The sequence below is a fragment of the Orcinus orca genome, chromosome 18 (assembly GCF_937001465.1).
Source record: "Orcinus orca chromosome 18, mOrcOrc1.1, whole genome shotgun sequence".
Lineage (NCBI taxonomy): Eukaryota > Metazoa > Chordata > Mammalia > Artiodactyla > Delphinidae > Orcinus > Orcinus orca.
In genome coordinates this window covers 65,531,317-65,555,073 of record NC_064576.1, presented here as the reverse complement: position 1 = coordinate 65,555,073, position 23,757 = coordinate 65,531,317, and the positions used below count along the sequence as shown (strand labels likewise).

General features: G+C 33.6%; 1 protein-coding gene across 6 annotated transcripts in view; it reads right to left on the bottom strand.

The window, feature by feature from the left end:
- POSTN (periostin) overlaps positions 1-23,262 on the bottom strand; it is a 34,291-nt gene extending 11,029 nt beyond the window's left edge. For 2 of the 6 annotated variants that reach the window (XM_004282233.3, XM_033410072.2), the window contains exons 1-17: positions 23,026-23,200; positions 21,634-21,732; positions 18,196-18,260; positions 16,262-16,419; positions 13,967-14,131; positions 12,886-13,032; positions 12,220-12,361; positions 10,849-11,061; positions 9,735-9,869; positions 8,431-8,579; positions 6,722-6,858; positions 6,018-6,148; positions 5,371-5,501; positions 5,162-5,264; positions 4,986-5,053; positions 4,215-4,260; positions 1,215-1,295 (exon numbers count right to left, since the gene is read on the bottom strand). In XM_004282233.3, coding sequence (XP_004282281.1) covers positions 1,215-1,295; positions 4,215-4,260; positions 4,986-5,053; positions 5,162-5,264; positions 5,371-5,501; positions 6,018-6,148; positions 6,722-6,858; positions 8,431-8,579; positions 9,735-9,869; positions 10,849-11,061; positions 12,220-12,361; positions 12,886-13,032; positions 13,967-14,131; positions 16,262-16,419; positions 18,196-18,260; positions 21,634-21,732; positions 23,026-23,144 — 2,089 coding nt within the window. In that variant the 5' untranslated portion in view covers positions 23,145-23,200. Of the gene's footprint in view, positions 1-1,214; positions 1,296-4,214; positions 4,261-4,985; positions 5,054-5,161; positions 5,265-5,370; positions 5,502-6,017; positions 6,149-6,721; positions 6,859-8,430; positions 8,580-9,734; positions 9,870-10,848; positions 11,062-12,219; positions 12,362-12,885; positions 13,033-13,966; positions 14,132-16,261; positions 16,420-18,195; positions 18,261-21,633; positions 21,733-23,025 lie in introns of all 6 variants that reach the window. The other 4 variants (XM_004282234.3, XM_004282235.3, XM_012537591.3 and 1 more) reach the window with 4 other exon arrangements.
- Positions 23,263-23,757: the final 495 nt, after the last annotated feature.

Here is a 23,757-nt window from a genome sequence, read left to right as displayed (position 1 = left end):
CATCAAATTCTCTTCATCACTATATAAGAGCAATCAAATACTCAAATGACAATAGGTATAGTATGTTTTTTAAAAAAAGCACAGATTCCAAATACCTCAATTTTAAGTCTCAAGAATGTATAAAAATATAGATAACTCACTAGCTAGGAAATACACTTTTACATACATACTTCCAATGTCTAAGTTTTAAGTAATGACACACTTTTCGAGGAATCAAAAGTATTCAAGAAGTTGCCATCTCAATTCGTAAAATGAGAATACCCAAATCAAAGATAATTACAATAATAGTTTTCTTGAGATTCAATTGAGGATATCATCTATTCCTTTTTTGGAAGACTGTTTCTATTCTTCTTACAGAATAATGAAGAAAACCTGGTCTTTCTTCTGTGGCCAGTCACCACATTAAGATTCTTAGACATGGAAATAATTCTTAAGTTCCGATCCTTTGGGAGTAATTAAAATATGTGAAATGAAGGGGGCATCAGAGATGTTGGAGTTGGCTAACATACACAGTAGGGGGAGAGAGAAAAGTAACTTTATTTAATGCTCTAGTCTGAAACATCAGGAGATAAGTATATATGTAAGTATATGTGTCTATTTAATGTGTTATGTATGTATACATATAAGAATATGTAATGTATATTATATATAGACACACATTCAGGGCTGGAATTAAGGATTCTAAGGTTTGACTCAACTGCACCAACTACTTATTTCCTCTGTTTCTGGTGGTTTAATTAAAAAATATATCATGTGTGGATATACATTTTAAAAGCTTTCTTCAGTATACAGCTTCTGTGCTCTCTTAGGTTGTTGAATCAAAAATGCCTGCACTTTTTGGAACACCTCGCAACAGTATAAAAGAGATTTATGTGGGGAGACTGGAAACAAAACTATAAAGAGTATACTCTCTAAAAGAGTCTAGGTGCAGGAAAAATAGCTTAGGATTTATTTGTATGGTGAGTTATCTGGGTACTAGTGCTAATGCAATGGTAAATTAAGTTGAAATCAAATACAAGCAAATGTACTGAAAGTACATTTCATGCACCATCTACTCTGCTAAATAACTTACATTCCGCATTCTGCTGTTAAATGAGCATGCCATTGATATAGAAATATTTAGCATGTTAGTTTCAAAAAGAATGTAGATACATTCATAGAAATCAGTCTATTATATGGATTTTTAAGGAACCATGTATAACATTGATTTTTACCTTCCGTTTTGATAATAGGCTGAAGACTGCCTTCAATCACTTTAATTTTTGGTTCCACAACTTTGGTTATAATTTTAGTTGCTGAAAGTATAGAAAGTGGAACATAAATGATGTTTACATAAAAACAACCTGAACGAAATTCTCTCTCTTTTTTTGGTCTTTGTTGGGTACTGAGGTATCAGATGTGGTAATATGTTCAGGAAGTCAGATACAGGAAATATTCCTGGTAATTATCTAGTATCTTCTCATGTCCAGATGATGAACTCTGAAGTCCAGTGACTTGGATTTGTTCCAGTGAAATACATACTTGCTAAGTGAGGAATTCTATCTAGAAATCTATCATTTTGAACTGCACCACTAAAGCTCTTTACCTTCTTTTGTACGTCTTGAAAATATTGGCTGCGTAGCAACAAAGACAAATAAACATGATTAATTTCATGCAATTCATAATATCTTAAATTGCATTGTTGGATTCTTTCTCAATTAGAAGAAGACATTGAAAGAAAAAGACTCAAAATATTTTTCATGCATTTGATAACAGTGATACAGAAAGGAAAATACAAAAATAGTTCAGAATACTTAAATGTAAAAATGGATTCCAGCCAGCCAGACATGAGCTCTATGCAACAAATATGATATGATCATGTATTTAATTATTTAAGTTACAGGCTAAATTGGCTTTAATTTTCAGCTTTATCATCATCATTTTTATACTGAAAGCTATGTATTTTGAATGTATGTCATCCTTCCAACTGAAATAATAATAATGTGCAAAATATATTTCAGATAACAGCCAACTATTTGGTTGGCTTTTGGTTGTATAGATTAACTGAAAGTGTGCCTCTGGAGCCAGATACCAGAGCTACTACTGTCTCTTTATCATTTCTAATTAGAGCCTTAAAAGATGGATTCATTAGATAAAGCACTAAAGCTATCTGTGCAATCATAACAGACTGTGTTGAAGCATTAGAGATGAGATATTAGCGCAGTCTGGATTTCTGTCACATTCTCAGTTCAGGTTTCTGAGATGTTTATCTGTGTCAACTCTTTGAATTCATATGGATTCTAGAGCTTAATTGTGACTGTGTCTCGGTTATTTCAGATTTTACATATTGAGATCTCAAATTATGAAACTAAAATATGTCAAATCTTTGTGTCCAATTACTGATTCCACAGGTGGCCTGGCCACAGAGGAACCTTTCCATGAAGGTCAAATTCACAGAGGTCTCTGCTGCTACTATCAGAATGCGTTAATTACTTTTAGCTTAAATTTTCACTTCATGTTAAGGAACTTGAAGTTTAGAATGTTTATTGGGGTCCTAGTTTTGTTTCAGTCTTGCTTTTCTGAAGACTTAAATAGTTTTGACAGATCACGGGTTGAGGATTAAATACTGATTTTCTTCCTCTCCACCTCAAATGTCATATATTTGACAACACATACTAAAGAGCATTTTCCCCCCTTACAATTTAAAATGTATGGTATTTGGGGGACAAGAATAATACATAGTAAGAAAATTAAAATTTTAGAGACAAGTCAATAAAGGAACATGAAAATGGAATCTTTGGTTTAATTAGTCTCAACCTCTGTTTGAACTATGCTTTCAAGTAACTGCATACACGGAGAAGAGCTAAAGAAATATTCCACATCAGCTTGTAAATCTCAGAGCTCTTTCAAGAGCTGAGTAGGTAGGTAAGATTCATTAGACTTGCATAATTTCACAAACTGTAGCTTGTTCTCTGTGAGAACAATTTAAGTAGAGGAAAATAAAGGAGTTATAATATTTTGGCTCAATGTAAGCAAAATATTGCATTGACATATAAAAGGTAGTGGACCTCTCATGGATAAAGTAGAAAAGGTAAAGAAATGTAGTGCAGATATACGTTTTTAGTGGAGGAAGATGACATAGCATTTCTGATGAATAGAGCCCATAAGCATTCTTTCATTTTTTATAAAATATATCTTTAATAAGATTGTATACTTCCATACTGGAATTTAAACCGTGTTGAATTATAAGTATTCCAACTAAGTCATTGAAACAGCGCTGAGCTGGCCTGATACTAGGATTGTTTATGTTATTATTACATAATTAAGATCAGTAAGAACAGCAGACCTTTTGTTTTGCTCCTTACATCATCTTTACTCCTTTTCCATATCTAGTGTAAATGTTAAGGAAAATTTTCTTAATTAAATAACAGGATGCTCATGGTATAAAATAGAATAATTCTTGCCAAGATAAATGTGGGAATTGAAGCAATGCTTTAGCTACTGATGCATTTTGAGTGTTGAATTGCAGAGTCAAAACAAAATGGAAAGAATTTCTGCTTTGAAAGCTGCAACAGAAGAGAGGAAAAAAGACAAAGGAGGAAAAAGCCACATTGAATAAGAAATACTATGAGTTACATTTATGAAAATGAAATACCTTTGCTATTGTTAAGAAGTAGAGGTTTAATTTTGATAATCTGGTAGAGTCAGGAATAAAAGAACCTTGGAATCTAGAAACTCTAGGTTTATCACCTGACAATTTTTTTGTTCCTTCATCCAGTTTTGAATGGGGAAGAGTTTCTGGACCACCAGCCCATAAATATTAGACTTCTCTGACAGCCTGCCCTTAGATGGCTGAGGTCTTGAGAGTGGAATGAGCTACAAATCTTTCAGCAATGTTATTTCTGTGTCCACATATTTGAATTTTCAGATAGCTCTCAAGTGCCTTTTAGCTAGCTCTCCTCTTTGTATGTTTGTGTGTCTTTTTTCCCCTGCGTCTTTGCAATGCTAGCAGATGAATGAGGAAGTGGTTCATTGGAGTTGAAGGGTGTAGTCAAGGCTGAGAGGTCTCATCCAGACCTCAAGCCCTGTTTCAAGTGACATGAGATTTGCCATTGTTTGGAATTCTAAATACCAGATTATCAATCATCTCAGTAAACACAAAGAAAATTCTTGGGTTTTCTTTTTTTTTTTACATCTTGCCACTTATATGTGACAAATATTCATTATGTACTTACTGTAGACAGTTATGGGGATTTCTTTGAAGGTGCTACCACGAACAAACTGAAAATAAACATTATATTTAGTAACATGAAATGTAGTAGTTTTATTAACAAAATCTTGGCACCATGATTTTTAATTTTCACTGAAGTAAAGACAGTGAAGCTATCATTATATTTAGTAAAAATGAAGGCTTCATATAAATCATCTTCCAATTTCCTGCTGTTGGGCAACATGGCATAAAATGGTTGGATTTGTTACTCAGAGTTTTAAAAATTATAGAATAGCGAATCCCAAATTAAAAGTTCATTAAATAATACTCCCTATGTTGTCTGGTGCTTTAACCCTACCAATATTCAACCCAATATTTATCCTAGAATATTCCTTTACCTTTAACTATTGTGACCGGTGACAACTTCTTATAAGCAAATATTTTATCTTTCCCTTATATTCTGTAGCAAAAATATTTGATAATAGAAAAATTATAGTTTCTTATCTACATGTCTTATCTTCCCTGCTGGTCTGTAAACTTTTTGAATAAAGGGCCATATCTGATTCAACTTAATATTTCTCATAATACTTAACATTCTGCTTGGCCCCAAGTAGCTTTTATTAAATCCTCCTTAAACAAAACCATGAAGAAATGATGCCAGTGTACCATTATAATCAACAAAGAGCAATGCAGTCCCAGTGTACATCTACTTATTAATGTATACATTTCTAGTTTCTTATGTTAAACCTGCAATGTCTGTTCAACACATTAGAAACACATGCAATAACATCTGTACCTTAATTTGGATGTATTTGATCAGTTTATTAAGTATTTCCAGCAGCTGATCATTTCCAACAGGTGTGTCTGTGAAGAGGAATATTAAATGAATATTGTAAGAATGGATGAAATAAAAATCTAGGTTTCTATTGAAAAAGAGTTATGTTTTCATTAATCAGTTCAATAATTACCAACCTGCTGGATAGAGGAGTTTATCTACAACATGAATGACACCATTTGTTGTCATGATGTCAGATTCTTTTGATTTCAATTCATTTACCAGAAGTGTATCATTAACCTATTAAAACAGGGGATAATTTCAATGGGAAATTTAATGAAATATGAACATTAGGATAATTGAATAATAGATTAACACTCTCATAGATTCATACTAGAGAACTTACTCCTTTCAGAAAGATTTTGCTTCCTTGTGTGGTCTTTAAAATGTTAGTAACACCAGGTTCAAATCCCTTTCCAATGAAAACTCCTGGTGTCAGGTGATAAAGGATGATGTTTTGAAGAGCATTTTTGTTCCCTAGGGGGAAAAATATATATTTATTTAATAACATGTTATATATTTTGACATTTTGATATTATGAGGATGAAGGAGAAAAATATTTCTTTGTCTTTATTTTTTCCACACTGTAATTTCTCATAATATCATTGTTCTCTCAATGTGATATCAATGCTATGTCAAAACATGCAGTCCCTTCAATAAGTTCAATCAAAATATTATCCAACTTACTGGGAGAAAAAAGTCAAATTATTTTTGAAATTGTGACTATTTCTTTCTTTGTCACCTAGTTGTGTGCCCTTTAATAGAGACAACATAAGTGAACATCTAGTCCAACAACATTACGGTAAGCAGTTAATTGAGAACATTTATGAGTGACCCTCTAATTATTCCAAATGAAATTAAAGGAGACGAAGGCTAGCCATGAATAGGAAAGAGGGGACACTTTGGTGGCTGATATCTGGGCAGGACCGCTTGAGGAAGAAATGAGATCCTGAAATCAAGGGGCAAATATATCTGGTGTTCACTTCTACTCACGAATAAGAATTTCCTTTTCGTCGTTAGTCATTCCCTTAAAGGCATCGTTGGTTGGCACAAACAAGGTCCAATCTCCAGGCTGTGTCAGGAGCTCTTTCAAGTCTGCAGCTTCAAGTAGGCTGAGGAAGATGCTAAGCAGGAAGGACATATGGACATATGTTTATTTTATTAGATTTAATCTAGGTAAGCCTACCCACCATGCATGAAATAGAGTAGAATCCCTATACGTGGAAGCATGAGAAAATGGTTCATATGTTTTCATATGTTTCAAATGCAATTTACTGTTAAAGGTTTATCATGGGGAAATTATTTAAATATACATATGATTCTTAAATTTCCTAAACTCTGTTTTCCCCCTATAAATCTTGGTGAGGTCACACTTTATTTAATATTCTGCAAAATAGTCTTTGCTAGAATATACTATCAGTTTTTAAAAACTTAATTATAAAAAGATTTGCAAGAAGTAGTTCAGTCTATTAGGTTGATTTTTGTTTGTTTTTTACTTACCAAGTAAGTATGCTGCACCAGGAAGAAAAATATTGTTAAGAACATATCTTAATTTTAAAAACATTTGTATAGACTTTCTATTCTAAATTCTGTTCTCAGCAGTACTGAATACCGAATGGATTTTGGAATACTTACTGTGAAACAAAACTATGCCAAAAGCTCTTATTCTCTTGTGGTGGTGAAACTAGTAAGCTTACCTGAAGCGCTTATCTTGTTTCAGTTTTTCATGGAGGGATTTCTCTGCTGGTTTGATGATCTCTTGGAATATGTGAATGGCACCATTTCTTCCTTGCTTGCTTCCTCTCACCATGCATGAATTTTCAATGCAGACAGCCTAGCAAAGAAATAAAGATACAGTTGTCCATTTCCTTACTTGAAATTCCCTACGTAAAAGAAGCTACATAATTGAATTTCTGGATGGGCTCTTCTAAGAGGTCACCTGACTTCTAATGCGAGAAAAAACAGTTTCTCTCCTCTGTTTTTAAGGTCTTGTACACTCTGACCTCACTTTTCCTATTCAACTAGGTCTTCCACTACTAAGCAAGCTACCCTATGTGTGGGGCAGGTAGTTTTGTCAGTGAATTTAAAAACTCCATATAATTCCACTTCTACATTTCCTATCATTCCTCTCTAGGTTCTAATCATTCTTACAGACCCTCTTTTGTGAACTTTCACCCTTTAACTTTTTAAGACCCTCTTTAACCATAAAGTTTCATGACTTTACTGCCTCTTCACAAATATTTAGTATATTATCTTGACTGTAAGACACTATCAATTTTAAGTCAAATTACTGATTAAGTTATAGCATTTCTGAACAATAATATTTATATATGTATCATTTAGAATGCGGCGCATTTTCTGCATCATTTAAAATGTGTGTCTTGGCCTTGTGGAACTATGGTGCACAGCACTGTGTGTCATGTTTAGTTCAAGGTAATGCTTCACCTCCTATGAGTTCTTTTTTTTTTTTTTTTTTTTTCCTATGAGTTCTTTTTAACTGTAGCTGCAAGGTTGCCTGGACAGAAACTGAACAGCACCACTAAGTAGCACTGTAATTCTGATAAATATTTTCTAGAAATTTTCCCTCAGATAAAGCACATTAGAACCACTTACTAGAAATCTTTATGTGCCTATAAAAGTTTATCCTGAAAGCCATTCAAAAGAGATTCGGTGGTTGGATGATGGTCATACATTAAAAGATCATCCTAAACATTGGACTCAATATAAAAATTACCTTGTAAACAGTAAAGTACGGTACTCTGTAAAGCAAAAGCTTATTTTAAATGAGTTTTAGTGATTTATGGAATTGAAATAATGCTTTAGAAAACGTTATTTATAATAAAACAAGTGCAAGTTATCAGAATTATTAATACACAGCACTTTTTGTATACTTTCCTCAAAGTCTTTTTAAACAAGCTATTCAGTTCCCCGATCTTCCTATAAATATTTACTATTAAGACCACATTAATAAAATTCTAAGGAACTTTTGTTACAAGAACAGTCTTTCGCAGATGTAGAGAATGGACTTGAGGACACGGGGAGGGCGAAGGGTAAGCTGGGACGAAGTGAGAGAGTAGCATGGACATATATACACTACCAAATGTAAAATAGATAGCTAGTGGGAAGCAGCTGCAGAGCACAGGGAGATCAGCTCGGTGTTTTGTGACCACCTAGAGGGGTGGGATAGGGAGGGTGGGAGGGAGACGCAAGAGGCAGGAAATATGGCAATATATGTATACGTATAGCTGATTCACTTTGTTATACAGCAGAAACTAATACAACATTGTAAAGGAATTATACTCTAATAAAGATGTTAAAAAAAAGAAAAAAGAACAGTCTTTGACAAGGGCACGTCATTTGACATTTAGGCCAGCATGGATATTTTATCTCATTCGGATTCACTTACTGTGCGATACACGAAGACTCTGAGCTGTTTGCCGCCAATGGTCTCGAGCTTTTGTCCATTGTAAAGCTCATTAAGGCCAACTTTTACTTTCAATATGTGATTCTGCAGAATTAATTTAAGAAGACGCTGATCCATGCTCAGAGTATCATCTATAAGTAAATTCATTACAAAAGAGTGTTATTTTGTTTTGAAAGCAAAGTTTCTCCTGTAAGAGAAAATCATGAAAATGGGTAATCCCTACCACTATAGATCTTATGGATCCTACACATATATAGTATATGAGATGACTACATGCCAAAAGCTAAGAATTCTGTGCACAAATTAGAAATTCCATGAGCTATTTCATCAAATGACTACAATATGATTCCAAGCAGTCCAAACAATGGGCTTCATCTATGTGAGGGCCACATGGTTTTATGCGGTCACTGACAAAAGTTAAACTCTAAGCCTGGCCAAGATTTTCTTTGAGAATCTGATGTCCATTAGTCACATGAGAAACTACTGATGAATCATTTCTACATTTATTTTTATTTATGGAGAGAGAGTTGAAGCATGTAACCTCTTAAAGATGGGTTGATGTCAACATGTATGGATATTATTATTACGAAGAGAAAAAACAGCATTTCTAGGAATTTGAATTTTCTCGTTAATAATTTTCTATGTCACAACCTAGTATTTGGAAAAGCATTAAAAAGGTGATACTTATTTAGTTTTTAATTGCTAAATTTTGCCTAACAATTTAAATATGTCTTTGTGAAGTCATTTTTTTCTGGAAAAAGTGTCAGGTTGTATTAATCTAAACACAGTCCTTGAATAGCAGCTACTAGGTCAAATACTTGTAATAACAGTTCACATCATAATATGGAAGTGTATCATTTTCTCTTGTTTGTATTTATTTATAATTTGATACCTTACATTCAAATTCTGAGTTGCAAAATGCACCTACGTATTCCTAAATATTATTATGTTGGTGTTTAAATAAACAAATCAGATTTATTTTTCTTAAGATCTGTTAATACATCCATTATGTGTGCTGGAAATATGATCAGGTTCACAGAACAACTGAAGACTACTTACCACAAACTTTCGCTTCCTGTAGGCTATTATCTATTATAATGAAATGTTTTGAAATGAAGGACATTTTAATAGACACTACATAGTGCTAATGCATTGTATGTGTAGCTGGTAAAGAAACTAATTAACACCTCACAAAATATCTATTGTTTCTTAATGCAAACAATCATGGTGAAGAAACAATGTGTGTAGAGGAGGAAAGAGTAGGAATGACAGTGTCCAGTACATACCAGAAAATGCATTATTCACGGGTGCCAGCAGAGTGTATTCTCCATCTGGCCTCAGAGCAGATGCCAAGCCTAATTGGGCCACAAGGTCTGTGAAAGTGGTTTGCTGATTTCCAGCGAGCTCAATAACTTGTTTGGCTGTAACATAAACCATTACCATTCAAACAATGTCATCGTTGTTATTACCATAATCATGAAATTAGTAAATCAGTTCTTGGCTATTTTCCATAAGCTATTTGCTGTACTGGCAATGTGACATCCTGCCTTTCCTTAGTAAGAGAGTTCCAGCTTCCCTTTTTTGGGGTTGATGACCAAAGACTTTCAGAAGGACAATATCTTTCTGACTTCTTGCTTTGCAGTTTTCTTGGATTTTTTATTACTTGCCTCTTAACTCTCTGCTCTTGTGAGTGCCATAGGTCTTTCATTTATCCAAAAGTAACCATTTGGTTATATCTTCCCTTCTGTTTTCAAGAAAAGCTCTGGCACTGTGATAATCTTTATCAATATTAGGTATTAGAAGTAAGTCAGGCAGAGAAAGACAAATATCATATGATATCGCTTACATGTGGAATCTAAAAAAATGGTACAAATGAACCTATTTACAAAACAGAAATAGAGTCATAGATGTAGAAACCAAACTTACAGTTACCAAGGGGGAAGGGAGGAAGGGATAAATTGGGAGATTGGGATTGACATATACATACTACTATATATAAAATAGATAACTAATAAGAACCTACTGTATAGCACAGGGAACTCTATTCAATACTCTGTAATGACCTATATGGGATTAGAATCTAAAAATGAGTGGATATATGTTCATGTATAACTGGTTCACTTTGCTATACAGCAGAAACTAACACAACATTTTAAATCAACTATATCCCAATAAAAATTCATTAAAAAAAAAAAAAAGAAACTCTGGAAAGCCAGAGGTCAATGCATGGAATGCCCATGACTACACAAGCTGCCTATTTAGTACTCAGCTCATTGTTAATTTTGTGTTTGTGCTTCATATGGCATTCCTTATACTGCACATTTATTTTCCATCTGCCTACTCTTAAGGCATCTAATTGGTAAACGATAGTAGGTAGAACAATATGAAACTGTTGCTCACCAGAATCAGGAATCAGGACCTGATCAATCAAATGGATAACACCATTATTTGTCACAATATCTTTTTTGTTCACCATTTTGATTCCATTTACTGTTATGCTGTCACCATCACATCCTATCTCAATTGTGTTTCCTTCCAGAGTCTCAAATACTGCTCCTCCCATGATAGCCTCGGAACACTGGAGGGTGTTTAAAATGTGGTACTTCAAGAGAGCTGGAGGACAAAGTACAAAGAGTAAGCTTTCAGATCAAGGAGAATAGCATTTGACCCTTAAAAGATGTGTTTCACTGTGGAACTAAGTATTCCTAAGAAATATAATATATATAAGACCTAAGTATTGACCTAAGGTTTTAAAATTCTGTTTATGTTCTCAAAATGTTTTTTCCATCAACTCTACAATAAAATTAGCTCAGCTCAGTAGGAAGTAACAAGAAAAGAAGATCAGCTGCATGGAATTATTTGTGTAGTTCTAGAAAATGTGTTAGATCAAGTTCCCTCTATCATAAGAAAGGAATTTCCAATGGGAACAAAGAATAATTCCTCCTTTCAGAAGGCCTATAAAGTTATTTGCTAGTGATACCTGTTCCAAACACCCAAGCAGTATCTTACATCAGCTACCCATGACAGAACAGCTCTACAGGCATACTTCATTTCATTGAGCTTCACTATTTTGCACTTTGCAGATACTATGTTTTTTGTTTTTTTGTTTTTTTTTTACAAATTGAAGGTTTGTGACAACCCTAAAGGCAACATCTAGAAAATAACCAAAATAAAGATGCTTTCTTGAAGGACTTCTGAAGGGATCTGTGCCTAAATTGTCTATATTTGCACCAAAATATCTCATCATAAATTGGTTAAGCCAATTTGGGGTAGGCTGAGTAAGCGAAATGTGCTAGTCACAATGTAAAATCTAGTTGAAACTAAAAAGGAGACTCGAAAGAAGCCAAGTTCTGTGTATCAATAGGTAATGGCCAAAGAGAACCATGCAATTTTCTCAACTTCAGTGTAAATTTAGAATTAAAAGCATTGAACAATATGTATACAGTATTAAAGTTTGATGATCTAATATTTCTTTTCAACACTTTCTAATTCTTTTTAATGTCTGCTACTTAGTTACTTGAAAGCAGTGCAGAAGAATGTGATCTTTAGGATACCCTGATTAATTATTTTAATTATTAAATTAATTATTGAATTACTTTGCCTACTCTTTCAAGGATTTTGTTTTTTAAGATTTTTATAGTCCACCTCAGAATAAAAGTTTTTCTTTGCCTTTGCTTATCAAAGGTGATAATGCTGGCAGGACTTGATCTCTTTTTCATTTCCTTTCTTGGAATTCTGGGAGACTTCTCCTAGAGAGAGACAGTTAAGTACCTTCTGAAGCCACTTTGTCTCCCATGATCCTTTCTAGAACCCCTCGTGGAAGTTTCTCAAAAGCTTCATTGGTGGGAGCAAAGAGTGTGAAGTGACCATCTCTTCCAAGGGACTCCAATATATCAGATGTGATGGCAGCTGCCTGAAACACAAATGTGCTTTTTAGAGGCTGGCACATTGCAAATCCAGAAGAAAATTACAATACACTCAGTCTGGGTGGACATGAGGGAGTTGATTATATAGAAAACTATAGAAGTTAGATATAACTCTTGTTAGATCTTTAAAATATTATCTTTTGACGCAAACAACCATGTCTTTTCAAACTTTCCTCAAACTGTATGTAAGATGGGGAATTCTGCCAATGCTTGTGTGACTGAACAATATACAGCAGTAAACGTAATAATTGATGAATTCATTCTAAATGCACTAAGTACACTACAGTCATGAAACTAATCATTCTTTATCTATCATGTCCACGTAAATATTATTATTTCATATAAGGAGATGATTTCTTCTGCGTAAAATGAAAACCTTTTCATTTCAAGAAATACATTGGTTATGTGTCTGCCAGATTTAATAGCTTTTTATAATTATTTTAGATTCTGACAGGGAAAGAGGAGGAATTTCAATGGTCCCAGACAATCTGCTATTACTTCTTGTACTTACTCTAAAAGATGAGAGGTCATCTTCTGCTTCAATAAAGTCCTGAATTGAGGTACCAATTTGTGTAAGGACACGGTCAATGACGTGCACAACACCATTTGTTGCAATCTGGTTCCCATGGATGATTCGAGCACAGTTAACAGTGACAACCTAATTATTTGAGAAAATCAAATTTTAGAAATCACGGCTATCTATTGACCACTGAGACTGCAAGCCCCCGTTTCCTATTTTTCATGATTACTGGTAAATGTAACATGAAAGAACTGACATTCTGAATGTAAATTCTGAGGGTGAAGACTTACATATTACTGTGTCCAAAAAAAAAAAACAAAACCTAGGAAAAAATGCAACCAGTTGAGAACCCAAGTCCAGTTACACTTAACATACCTAGAAATGCAAGGCAAAAACATTTTTTTTGTTTAAATTATTGCTTTTATTCCTCTATTTCTTTCATAAAGATAGTCATACACTATTTCTAATGTAGGTCAATGAGTTACATAAAGAAGTCTAATTAGTCCTAAAAAAAAGTTCTGAGACAGAAACAAACAATTATTGCATAAATATAATCAGTTCTATTTCAATGATTTCCTAAATATTGAGTCCTCACTGACCCTTTGTTTCCTGGAACTCTGACTGTTGAAAGAGCTCTATGACCCTGGTTGGACGTCTCCCACAAAGACTTTATTAAAACACACAAGGACCTAAATCAGTATAGTAGCCAGAGGGTGAATAAAAGAATACTCATTCTCTGATTTTTCTCTGATAAATTCTCTGACAAATACTTATTATTTTTTCTGATTATTAGTTTTTCAAACACATCAAATACTAAAATTTCCTTTTGTAGAACACCTAAGTCTACTATCAATGAACTATCAATTTAATTTCTTCCTTGCAATCACTCTTTAATAGAAATCACTCACTGAATTAGAAATTTACATGCTCTAGATGTAGGGAAAAGTCTTGATATGGCATTTACATTATATTCACTAACTTTTTATTATTTCTGGGAACCTTATATAAAAGGTATAGAAAAAAATTAAGGGCAATGTTATTGAGAAAGGTACTTTTTATTAATGAAACTTACCCCATTAGGATAATGGTTAATGGAGAGCCCCAAATTGTTATACATCGGATGAACAATCATGCCGTTTTTCAAGTCCTTGGTCAACATTCTCTTATTAATCATGTGGCTATGTAGAGCATTCAATAATTCAACATTTACGTTGCTCTCCAAACCTCTACGGATATCCTAGGAAAAATTGAAATGACAGAAGTTTATTTTATTATAGTTAATTATTTAAAATCTTATAATCACTCTGTTTCTACTCTCTTGTTATTTTCTCATTGAATTACCCAGACGGTCAAGCCAAATTGACATAAATAACTTAAAATTATACTATTTCAATTGATTAAGAAATTTTGTAAGTAGAGGTACTCAGTAAAGGGTTCCAGCTCTTACAGAGCACTTGGACATTTTTAGAGACAAAACAAAATTTTTAATAAATGTATTGATGAAGAGATGATCTTGCTGTAAAGGCTTAGGGAATATGAAATTATCAGATATTTAAAGTACTTTGAGTGGAAAACAAAATAAAAGTGGCATTATATTTGTGTACAACATCAGAGTTTTAATAACCGTTTTATGTTTATTCTATGACAAATTCAAGAATTCAACCATCCTGTACCTTTTAATTTATCCAATACCACACTAAAATACTGTACTTGGTGTTATGAGAAATACAATGATAAGTAAGGTGAAGTCTCGACCTTTGAGGTACTTATTCTATAGCAGCAGGCAAAAATAAACATAGTAAGATAAAGGACGGAAGGAGAAAAAAAATGCTTTCCAGATCAAATGAAGATGGCTGGCAATTCAGGTTTGGAGACAGGTCTTGCAGGGTAGGTAGACAGGGTAGGGACGGTGTGATGATCATTCTAAGTCCAGCTCCTGGCACAGGGTGAACGTTGGGAAAGCAGAAGTTGTCCAGTGTGGTTATTATATGCCTTTACGTTTCTCAGATAATATTAAGAAAGAAATTTTAGAAAGTATATAGGACCATAACATAGAAGACTTTAATGCCCAAGTAAAGAGTAAATTAAACTGGCAATGGGGAGCCATTGAGCCTGTTGTGGGCTTGGAATATAATGATTAGCCTGGGCTTTAGGAAGGTTAATCTGGTGGTAGTGCATAGCAGGAAAAAGACTATTATGAGGATGAAAAATTAGATATGGGTGACTAACAGTAGTTTCTAAGAACTGAAGAGAGGCAAAGTAAGGATAACTCATAATTTTCAAGTTTGAACTCTGAGATTGGTACTGCCAATTATGGAAAAAAGACAGCAGAAAAGCAGTTGTTGATGGGGAGAAAGAAAGTGGCATCTATTTTAGATAACGTTTTGTTTAAAGATACAGATGGTGTATCCAAGGAGAAATATTAAGATAGATGTTAGAAATATTCTCCTGGGATTCAAGAAACACAGATTCCATGGCTCTATGCATTAAAGTGAAAGCTGAAGCCATCAGAAGTGCATCTAAACTTCAGAGTATAGTTCCTGGAAGAGACCTTAATAAGACCCATTCTAAAGGCATGGAAGAAGAGGAGTCTGCAAAAAGGACCAGAAAGGTGGTTAGAGATGTGGTCAAAGACAACCAGAAGAGAGAAAGTTCTATAATGCAAGCAATTAACCTCACAGTTAATGAAGCAAGATAAAATCTAGAAGAATCTGCCTAAGTTTTACTAAGTATTGTATGACTCTAGTAGTAATTATCAGTTCATCTTCATATCAAGTAGAAAGTAGGAATATATTTCTATACCAGTTTTACAGATTTGTATATTGTCATAATTTAGTGTGTTGTAAATCAGATTATGCACAAAAAAGCCTGAAAATTAAATGTATTGCTTACAACCCTTCAATTTAAATATCCACACACGTTTATAAATCTGTCAGTCTCTGAACAGCCATATATATTTACATATAATTAAAATAATAAGTATATGTATAATATAGCTTATTAAAAATTTTAAATTCCACTAGGCTTCTTAACTTGCCTTTCTATGAGATATGTCATTTAAAATTACCTATATTTCTTCACAACCAAAAGGGAAAGAGGAAAGGAGTAAAATAGAATAATGATAAAGTGCTTGTTCAATCCACTATTAGTTTACCTTTATTAGTCCATGAGCCTACTGGGGTGTTATTCCATTTATGGATGTATTAAAATGATTTTCTCCTTACCCTCAATTAACTCATCCTTTTATGTATCCTCATATATGTACGACAGAAAGATATACAATTTCTATTCATTTCCAAGTCAGTAAACCAATTAAAGTATACCAATAGCAGTAAAAAAATTTATATTCATGAAAATAATGAATTACAGAATCCAGGTTGTCCCAAGCCTCGTTACTTGGTGCGAAGTAAGTGAATGACCCCTTTCCTTCGATCTCTTCCCTCAGTTTTGAGACATCAGAATAACGCTGCGTGGTGGTGGCTCCCACAATGCCCAGGGTACCATAAACATGGTCAATAGGCATAACTGAAATAATCAAGAGATGAATAAGTACTTAGGAAAAAATTTCAAGAATGTTATTTTACAATAATTTAACCTTTACACAAAGCCCCCCAATATATTAAATGATAATTTCAGCAATACAGTTCTATAAATCATCAATTTTATGTGAAAGTTGCCTTTTGAATGTCAAATAATAAAGTACTATTGAAAAATATCATTCCATATATCCTTGGTGTTGAGGGAAAATGAATTTTCAATTATTATCCTTGTTTGAGGTTTAGTCTGTTTACATGTCAAATCTGCTATGTCAATATGGTTCAATTACAATTATTAGTAAGTATCTTTGATTATTTCTCTGAAAACAACAAAAGTTCCTCACTTCTCACTGACAATGGCAAAGGTAATTTATTTTTTCGTGTTGGCTTAAAGCTCCTAAATAGTATAATACTGTTAGGTATAGGGGTGTAATTATACAGATTTGGGTCCCTGAAAGAAATATGTAGACCTGCTTCTTTTCATCATAATTTCAGGAAGGAGGTATAGGGGTGTAATTATACAGATTTGGGTCCCTGAAAGAAATATGTAGACCTGCTTCTTTTCATCATAATTTCAGGAAGGAAATATATAAAAATATCTAATACTTCTAGAATACATCTTCTGAACTTCAGAAGAAAGATTAATATATGAATGTCAGCCTGAAGTTTGGGTGCAGCCAACTTATTTTTTATGACTCTGTCTTATTTAAAATTTAGTATGATTTGGATCATATCATAGGAGAAATGGTTATTACCTTTGTGAATATAGCAAGACTAGGTACACAATTAGTAAATTAAGTCACAAAATCAGGATTTAAAAACACCCCAACAGGATGGGAAAAATGAGTCAAATGTGACAGTTAAATGTCACAGGGTTCCATTTAAGTCCCATGCCTAAGTTAAAAAAAAAAACAAATCCCAAAGGAAGACTTGATTTGACAGTATTCATTTAAAAAAGATCTGTAATCAATGTTAATTACTTAAAAATTCAGCATGAGTTAACGATATGACATGGTTACCAATAACATTAACCAAAGTTCAGGAGCCCACCTGCCCCAAACTGAGGTATTTGTCTTAATATTTTCTCAGCTTCCTGGACACACATAGATAGTAGACACCAGTCTTGGATCACAATCAGAAGGAAAAAAAGACTGGATTAGAGGCTTTTCATGGGTTGCTGTCAATTACAGTAAGGACTCCAAAGTCTATATCACATTCAAACTGGGGGCCATGAGCCCAGAGAAGAGAAGATTCTGTTGGGGAAGAGAGGGTAGCTGGAGGAAGGGTGTGATGATTTGTGTTAACTATCTGAATGGCTGTCATTTCAAAGAGGAAATAGATGAACTAATTTTTCTCTAGTTGGCAAGTTACAGGAAACTAACTTTCAATCTGAGAAACGTTATAAAATCAGAGCTGTTGAAGCAGAGAAGATGATGTCTTGCCAAGTAGTCAGCCCATGTTCCTAGACAAATTCAAAGAAAGGGATTTTGTAGTGGCGATTTTTGTTCTTGAAGGAAAGTTGAACTAATTTAAATTTAGAATAAACTTCTGTTGTCCAGCATTTAGTGTATATGATGTATATTTGAATACTTTATCAACATGATAAAGTCATGATTAACACCAAGATATGGGGGATATATCTTGGATTTATCATGGTGCTAAACACACACACACACACACACAATTGGCTTCGCTATAAGCTACTTCAACTCTTTTTCCTCAAACAAGACAAATTCCTCATTCAATTCAGTAATTGAAATTTTACCTGCTGGGCAGCCTTTCATTCCTTCCATCCTCATATAACCAGGGCAGCATTCATATAACACAGTCCTATACATTGGAAGAAAATTAATATTAAAATGGGAGAACTACAAAGGCTATATTTTGACATAAACTTAGCAAAACATATTACTTATTGCCTTGATTTGTTGAGAATTTAGAAATCCAGTTTTTTTGTTTGTTTGTTTATGACATCAAGGTATTTATATTAGCTTGATTTCTCTCTATAGCCTCATGGCATGGTGGAAAAATTCCAGGATCTTGAGCCAGAAGAATGGAGTTTGGTTCCCAGTTCCACTACTTAGTTGATGTGTGACCTTGAGCAAATCATTTAATAAATTTGAGTCTCAGTTTCCCCAACTATTTAACATGAAGGTAGTAGCTAAAATACTTATTCATGGGTAGTTGTGAATCTCAAATAAAACAATGCTTTGGAAATAATTTTGCAAACTATAAATAGCTATAAATGTTTATTAGTATAAGGTTATTAGGAACTAAGAACGTCAGAAAAATTTATTAACTCACTTATAGGTAGTAAAACATGAAACGATAGATGAGAATAAAATTTCTGGCATGGAATACTGGCTTAAGGATAGTTAAAAGATAAGAATATAGAGATAAGTGGGAAACTAAATTTTCAAACTGTTCTCTAATTTTAATATAATTTCAAGAATAGCTGGTATCGGAAACATACACAGACTGTAAGAGAGCCTTATGCAAATATGGTCCCTGAAATAATTTTATTTACATGGCTACCCATAAAAATAAATGTGAATATTTGGATGCCAAGGGATTGATTAAGAATTGCTTATACTTTAGCTTTAGCATATATCATAAACAATAAGAATGAGATACATAATTTTTAGTTCGGGACTAATAATACTTTATGTAAAATAGTAAATAGAAGAAGAAATTGCTAAAGTAGCAAAAATTTCTATAACATATGCTCATATTAATGCACTATATGGTATAGAATTCCAAAACAGGCAATTGCAATTTCAGATGATACTTGAACAATACAGTTGTCTGAGTTAATGCTTTGAAAGCAATGACAACAAAGAAGTATTTTTTCCAGGAAATTTATGCTACACAAAACTCAAAGTTCCCATATTGTCAGTAGGACAAATAAGAGTAAAAAAATCTCATGAATGTGCATATCTCTGAAAGTGGGAAATTTATCTTCATTTTCTGAATAGTATCTAAAATCTCATGGAAATGCCAACTGAAAATGTCACTGACATTTTTTTGAAGGAGGTCTACAAAATTCTATATTATTGAGCCAATATATATTGTGGGGAATATCTTAAACCTAGGAAACTTCCTGTTTTTCATTAGACCCACCCAGTTACTTCCCCCAAATCCCCAAAGCAGCTATTCAAACAGAAGATAAACATTTCTGTCAACTGATACATAAAGTCCTAAAGATGACTTTGGAAACTTTAGCAGCTGCAAGCAGATGGCAAATCAGGCATTCTTCCTGTCAATGTTACTGATTCCTTTGGTTGTTTGAAACTAGCAACTAGCGTTTACATTTATTCCAGAGCACAGATGTTAATGTGTTTGTGAAAATGAAGTTAAGGGAAATAAGCTAATATAATTAAACAAAGGAGACACTGTTATATTTCTGGTAAAAAACCAGGCTTCAAAGCAGGAATTTTTTTTTCTTTTTTAATGGAAAGCAAGAAAGAATCTTGGTATAAGCTTTGTACAAGCATCGGCATCTCTAACATATTTAGATGGTTAAAGTAAGATTATATCGGACTTCCTTCACTTCCGGGAAGTGTGTAATAAAAATTTTCCCTAAATATTTCAGAGAGCAGGTCCTTTCTTATGCAGTTAGTGTGCCTTCCAAATAGGCCTCATGGTAACCAAGAATACAAAGAACAAAGCGAGAAAAATCCAGAGCTTTGGAGTTCCCAACTGGGGCCTGACCTAAATCATGGCCAGGATCCTTGTAACTACTGACTTACGCTGTAGTTGTGTGAATGATCCACAAGTCTAGCACATTTATGCAAACTAATAAGAATAATGTCCAGGTCAAAAAGTAACATCGGTTAAAACTCTGTTAAGCCAACATGTGGGAACGGGCAGCAGTGTCCTGTGGGGTCCTAGCCTTGGTTACCATGGGGAGGCACAGTCCAGATAAGGTTATATGCCTTGAATACATGATTCTTAGTAAAATAAAGAGAACCAACCCTATGCATTTTAAATAGGCATCTGCATACGCCTCCTTTTCACACCAGCATATACCCAATTTGCTTAAAGTAGTTTAAATTTAAGTACAATTAATGTTATGAGTTAGAGTTACTTAGTAATTTCACATTAGTTCATTTGTTCATTCATTTTACCTTCAGAAACTCTCCAAGTATTAAATCTGCATTTCACAGGCAAAGAAACAAGACTCCAGAATGTTATGTGATTCCACAGTTAATATTTGTAACCAATATTATTAAGTTAAGAATATGTTTTTTAACAATCCCCCAATCCTTCCACCTATTTAGAGTAACTGAAGTTTAATGATGATGTGCTTCAGATATTCTGGTTCTCAAGTCATCCTTCACTGAGGTTGCTGTCCAAAGTAATAAGAAGCAGGCAGGAGCCATTTCACTGACTGAGGATGACATCTTTAATTTTTTTTTATCTATAATTCAGCTCCTTCATCTTAAAATGAAGAATTTGCACCACATGAGTACTTATCAACCTTTATATGTCTAGGATTATATTTCTTCTACCAATATTTATTAATTGATTAAACCAATAAGCTATCAAGTAATAAAAATGTTTTCCAACTCTAGGTTAATCAGTGAAGTATATAACTAAGTTGAAAAGTAATCATCTTTTTGGCTGTTGAAATAGTAATATAGTGGTGGGTTTCCATTATCACCTTTGGGGACCCCTGGAGATCTGACAGTTTGGGATGGAATGACTGGATTAAATGAAGATATGAAACCTAAGTCCCTTCCAACTTTAAGCTTTGATGAAAACTCTGGGGTAAACTGGTGTACTTTATATAATTTCTAAATGACTGTAGGCAAACATTAATTTTTACCTGAAAACCCTGGTATTTCAGATCAATTTGTTCTTCTGGCATTTTTTTAAATAAAATGAGGAAACTGAGGCAAAGAGGTTAATTGACTTGCCTAAGATAAAAGAGGCCAAACCAGGAGTAGAAATGACATAGTCAAACTGTCAGTGATTCTATACCAGATCACATGGCCAGTGCCATAGATTCAGGAATAACATGAGTTCCACTAGTAGAGGGAGAAATTCAGGGAAAATGTCTTTATTCATATGTGATCCATTTTTTTTAAGCTCACAATTTTGCAGAATATTTTCAAGAAGATCATGTGTATGTCCAAGGAAAGACATGGGCATTGTGGTGTTGTCTTTGGAACTGGCACATTAAGGAAAAAATGACACTTACGTTTTCTTTCCACAGATGGCACCTTGATACCAGTTCCTACAAGTGCTAAAGTATTTCCTTTTGGTGCCCAAAATCTGTTGAAGGGCACAGACATTTGGGCTGGAAGATGGAAGGAAAGAAAGTTAATGTCCTAATGACAACTAGTTTTTCATATCTACATGTCAGATAGTACAAAAAGAAAAAAGTTAATATGTGGATTCGATTATCAAAGATGCAATTCTAAAAAAAGATGTGATTCTAGTCAGCACAAATCTCATTCTGATCCAATCCTCCTGAATCATTGGAAAAACTAAAGTCTATGAGAGACAGAGAGAGAGAGGAAATTATACATCTCTGAGAGTAAAATGCCATTGTTTCAAAAGTTAACCTAATAGAATTAAACAACGTGTCTTATTACTTTTAATAGTAGGTATTTCACTGACACTTTTAAACCAAACATGTGCTCATTTAGGGTTTGGGGGTGGCTTAAGGCTCTGGAACAATGACAGATCAGACAGCAAAATAGACAGGTTTTACTAAGTCCAAGGACACTGTACTCTGTAATTTTCTAGGTAAGCAATCACAGAAGTAAATGAATGCTAAGTTTAACTTAAATAATATGGCTGCACAAAGGAAAATTTATTGCTTTGCCTGGAAGTAATTAGATTAAGACATCCTCTGCCAGAATTTTAAGTGTTTTTCTCCCTTAAAAAGAAGGAAGTCTTATTTGCTCTGTAAGGCAAGGGAACTTTGGGGCATTATGAACATCTCTCTGAGACATTATGGATGTAGTGCCAAGATCCATTTCAAAAATTAATAATAAATTGTTGGTTAAGTTACTAAATTATGTCTGATAACTTTAAAAATGCTAAGTTATAGTTGAGTTTATTCTAAGAAATAAAGTTTTTGCAAATTGTACAGAATGCAAAATTTAAAAGCATTCTTAAATGCTTCAAAAAATTCAGAAAACTGGTTACATTACCTATTAATATTCATAATAAATGAAGTTTTCCCTAACATAATGTGAGATATTTCAAAGCTGTTTACATAATGAGAGTCTCCAACAATAGATTCTTTCATCTTGGAAACCTCATTCTAGAAATTTGGAATCAAATAAAAGCACAAATAAACTGAATCATGAAGAAATGCCCTGTTAAATGTTGTTAATTACATTAAAATCTTACAGTGTTTCATAAAAAGCAATTATACACAAGTTTTTTGGACAGTAATCCTTAAAGTTTAAGACACATACATCAACCACAGAATACTCATTTTTTCCTTTTTCTTGTTACATTGTAATAAGTAGGAAAAAAAAAAAAAAACCCTGAGGTATAAATAAGGAACTGTATGTAGAATTGTACATATAACAAGCTAAGGGAAAAGAAGGTTTATAAAATCAAACCACTGACTTACCCCTGATCCCGGCCCCTGATACGGCTGTGAGCCAAGATCTTGTCATAATGACCATTGGCATTTGCAGGGTTAACCACAACAAGCAAGAATAGAGAAAATATGGATAAGAGAGGAATCATCTCTGGTCTCTCCGTTGCAGTTAGTCCACGAAGAGAACTGGCAGTGGGCTTTGGAGAGCTCAGAGCTTATATACATGGCAGAGTTCTGGGAGGGAGCTCTGTATCAACCTGGGAATCTGAACTCTCTCCAGAAGACATCAGCAATTTCAAGTTGCCAGCTAGAATCTGCTTTTTCAGCTATGTTTACTGAGCACACTGAGCCTCTTTTTCTTCTCATTATCAAAAGGATATTTATTTTATTTTTATATTATTTATCTTTCTCTTTATTTTTACTACCTGGCTCATTTCATGTTCATATTTCTGTTTTATTCTTTTGTAATTTAGAGGGTTTTTATGGGAAATGATTTTATTTAGATTTTAAGGATCATTCTGTAATACATCCCTTTCAGGGTGCGTGTCCCTGTGCTCAATGAGAGTATGATTTGATCTTATCACATCTTGTCATATTCAGTTCACATCAGAACTGAAAGATTATTTTTCACCAGATAACAAAGGTAGATGTAGGTTGGATAATCACAAGGCAGTAATGGCTGTTGATTAAAAACAAATGTTGAATGGACATAAACTTTCACAGAATATGGGACAAGAATTTTAACTTGCTGATGAAACATGT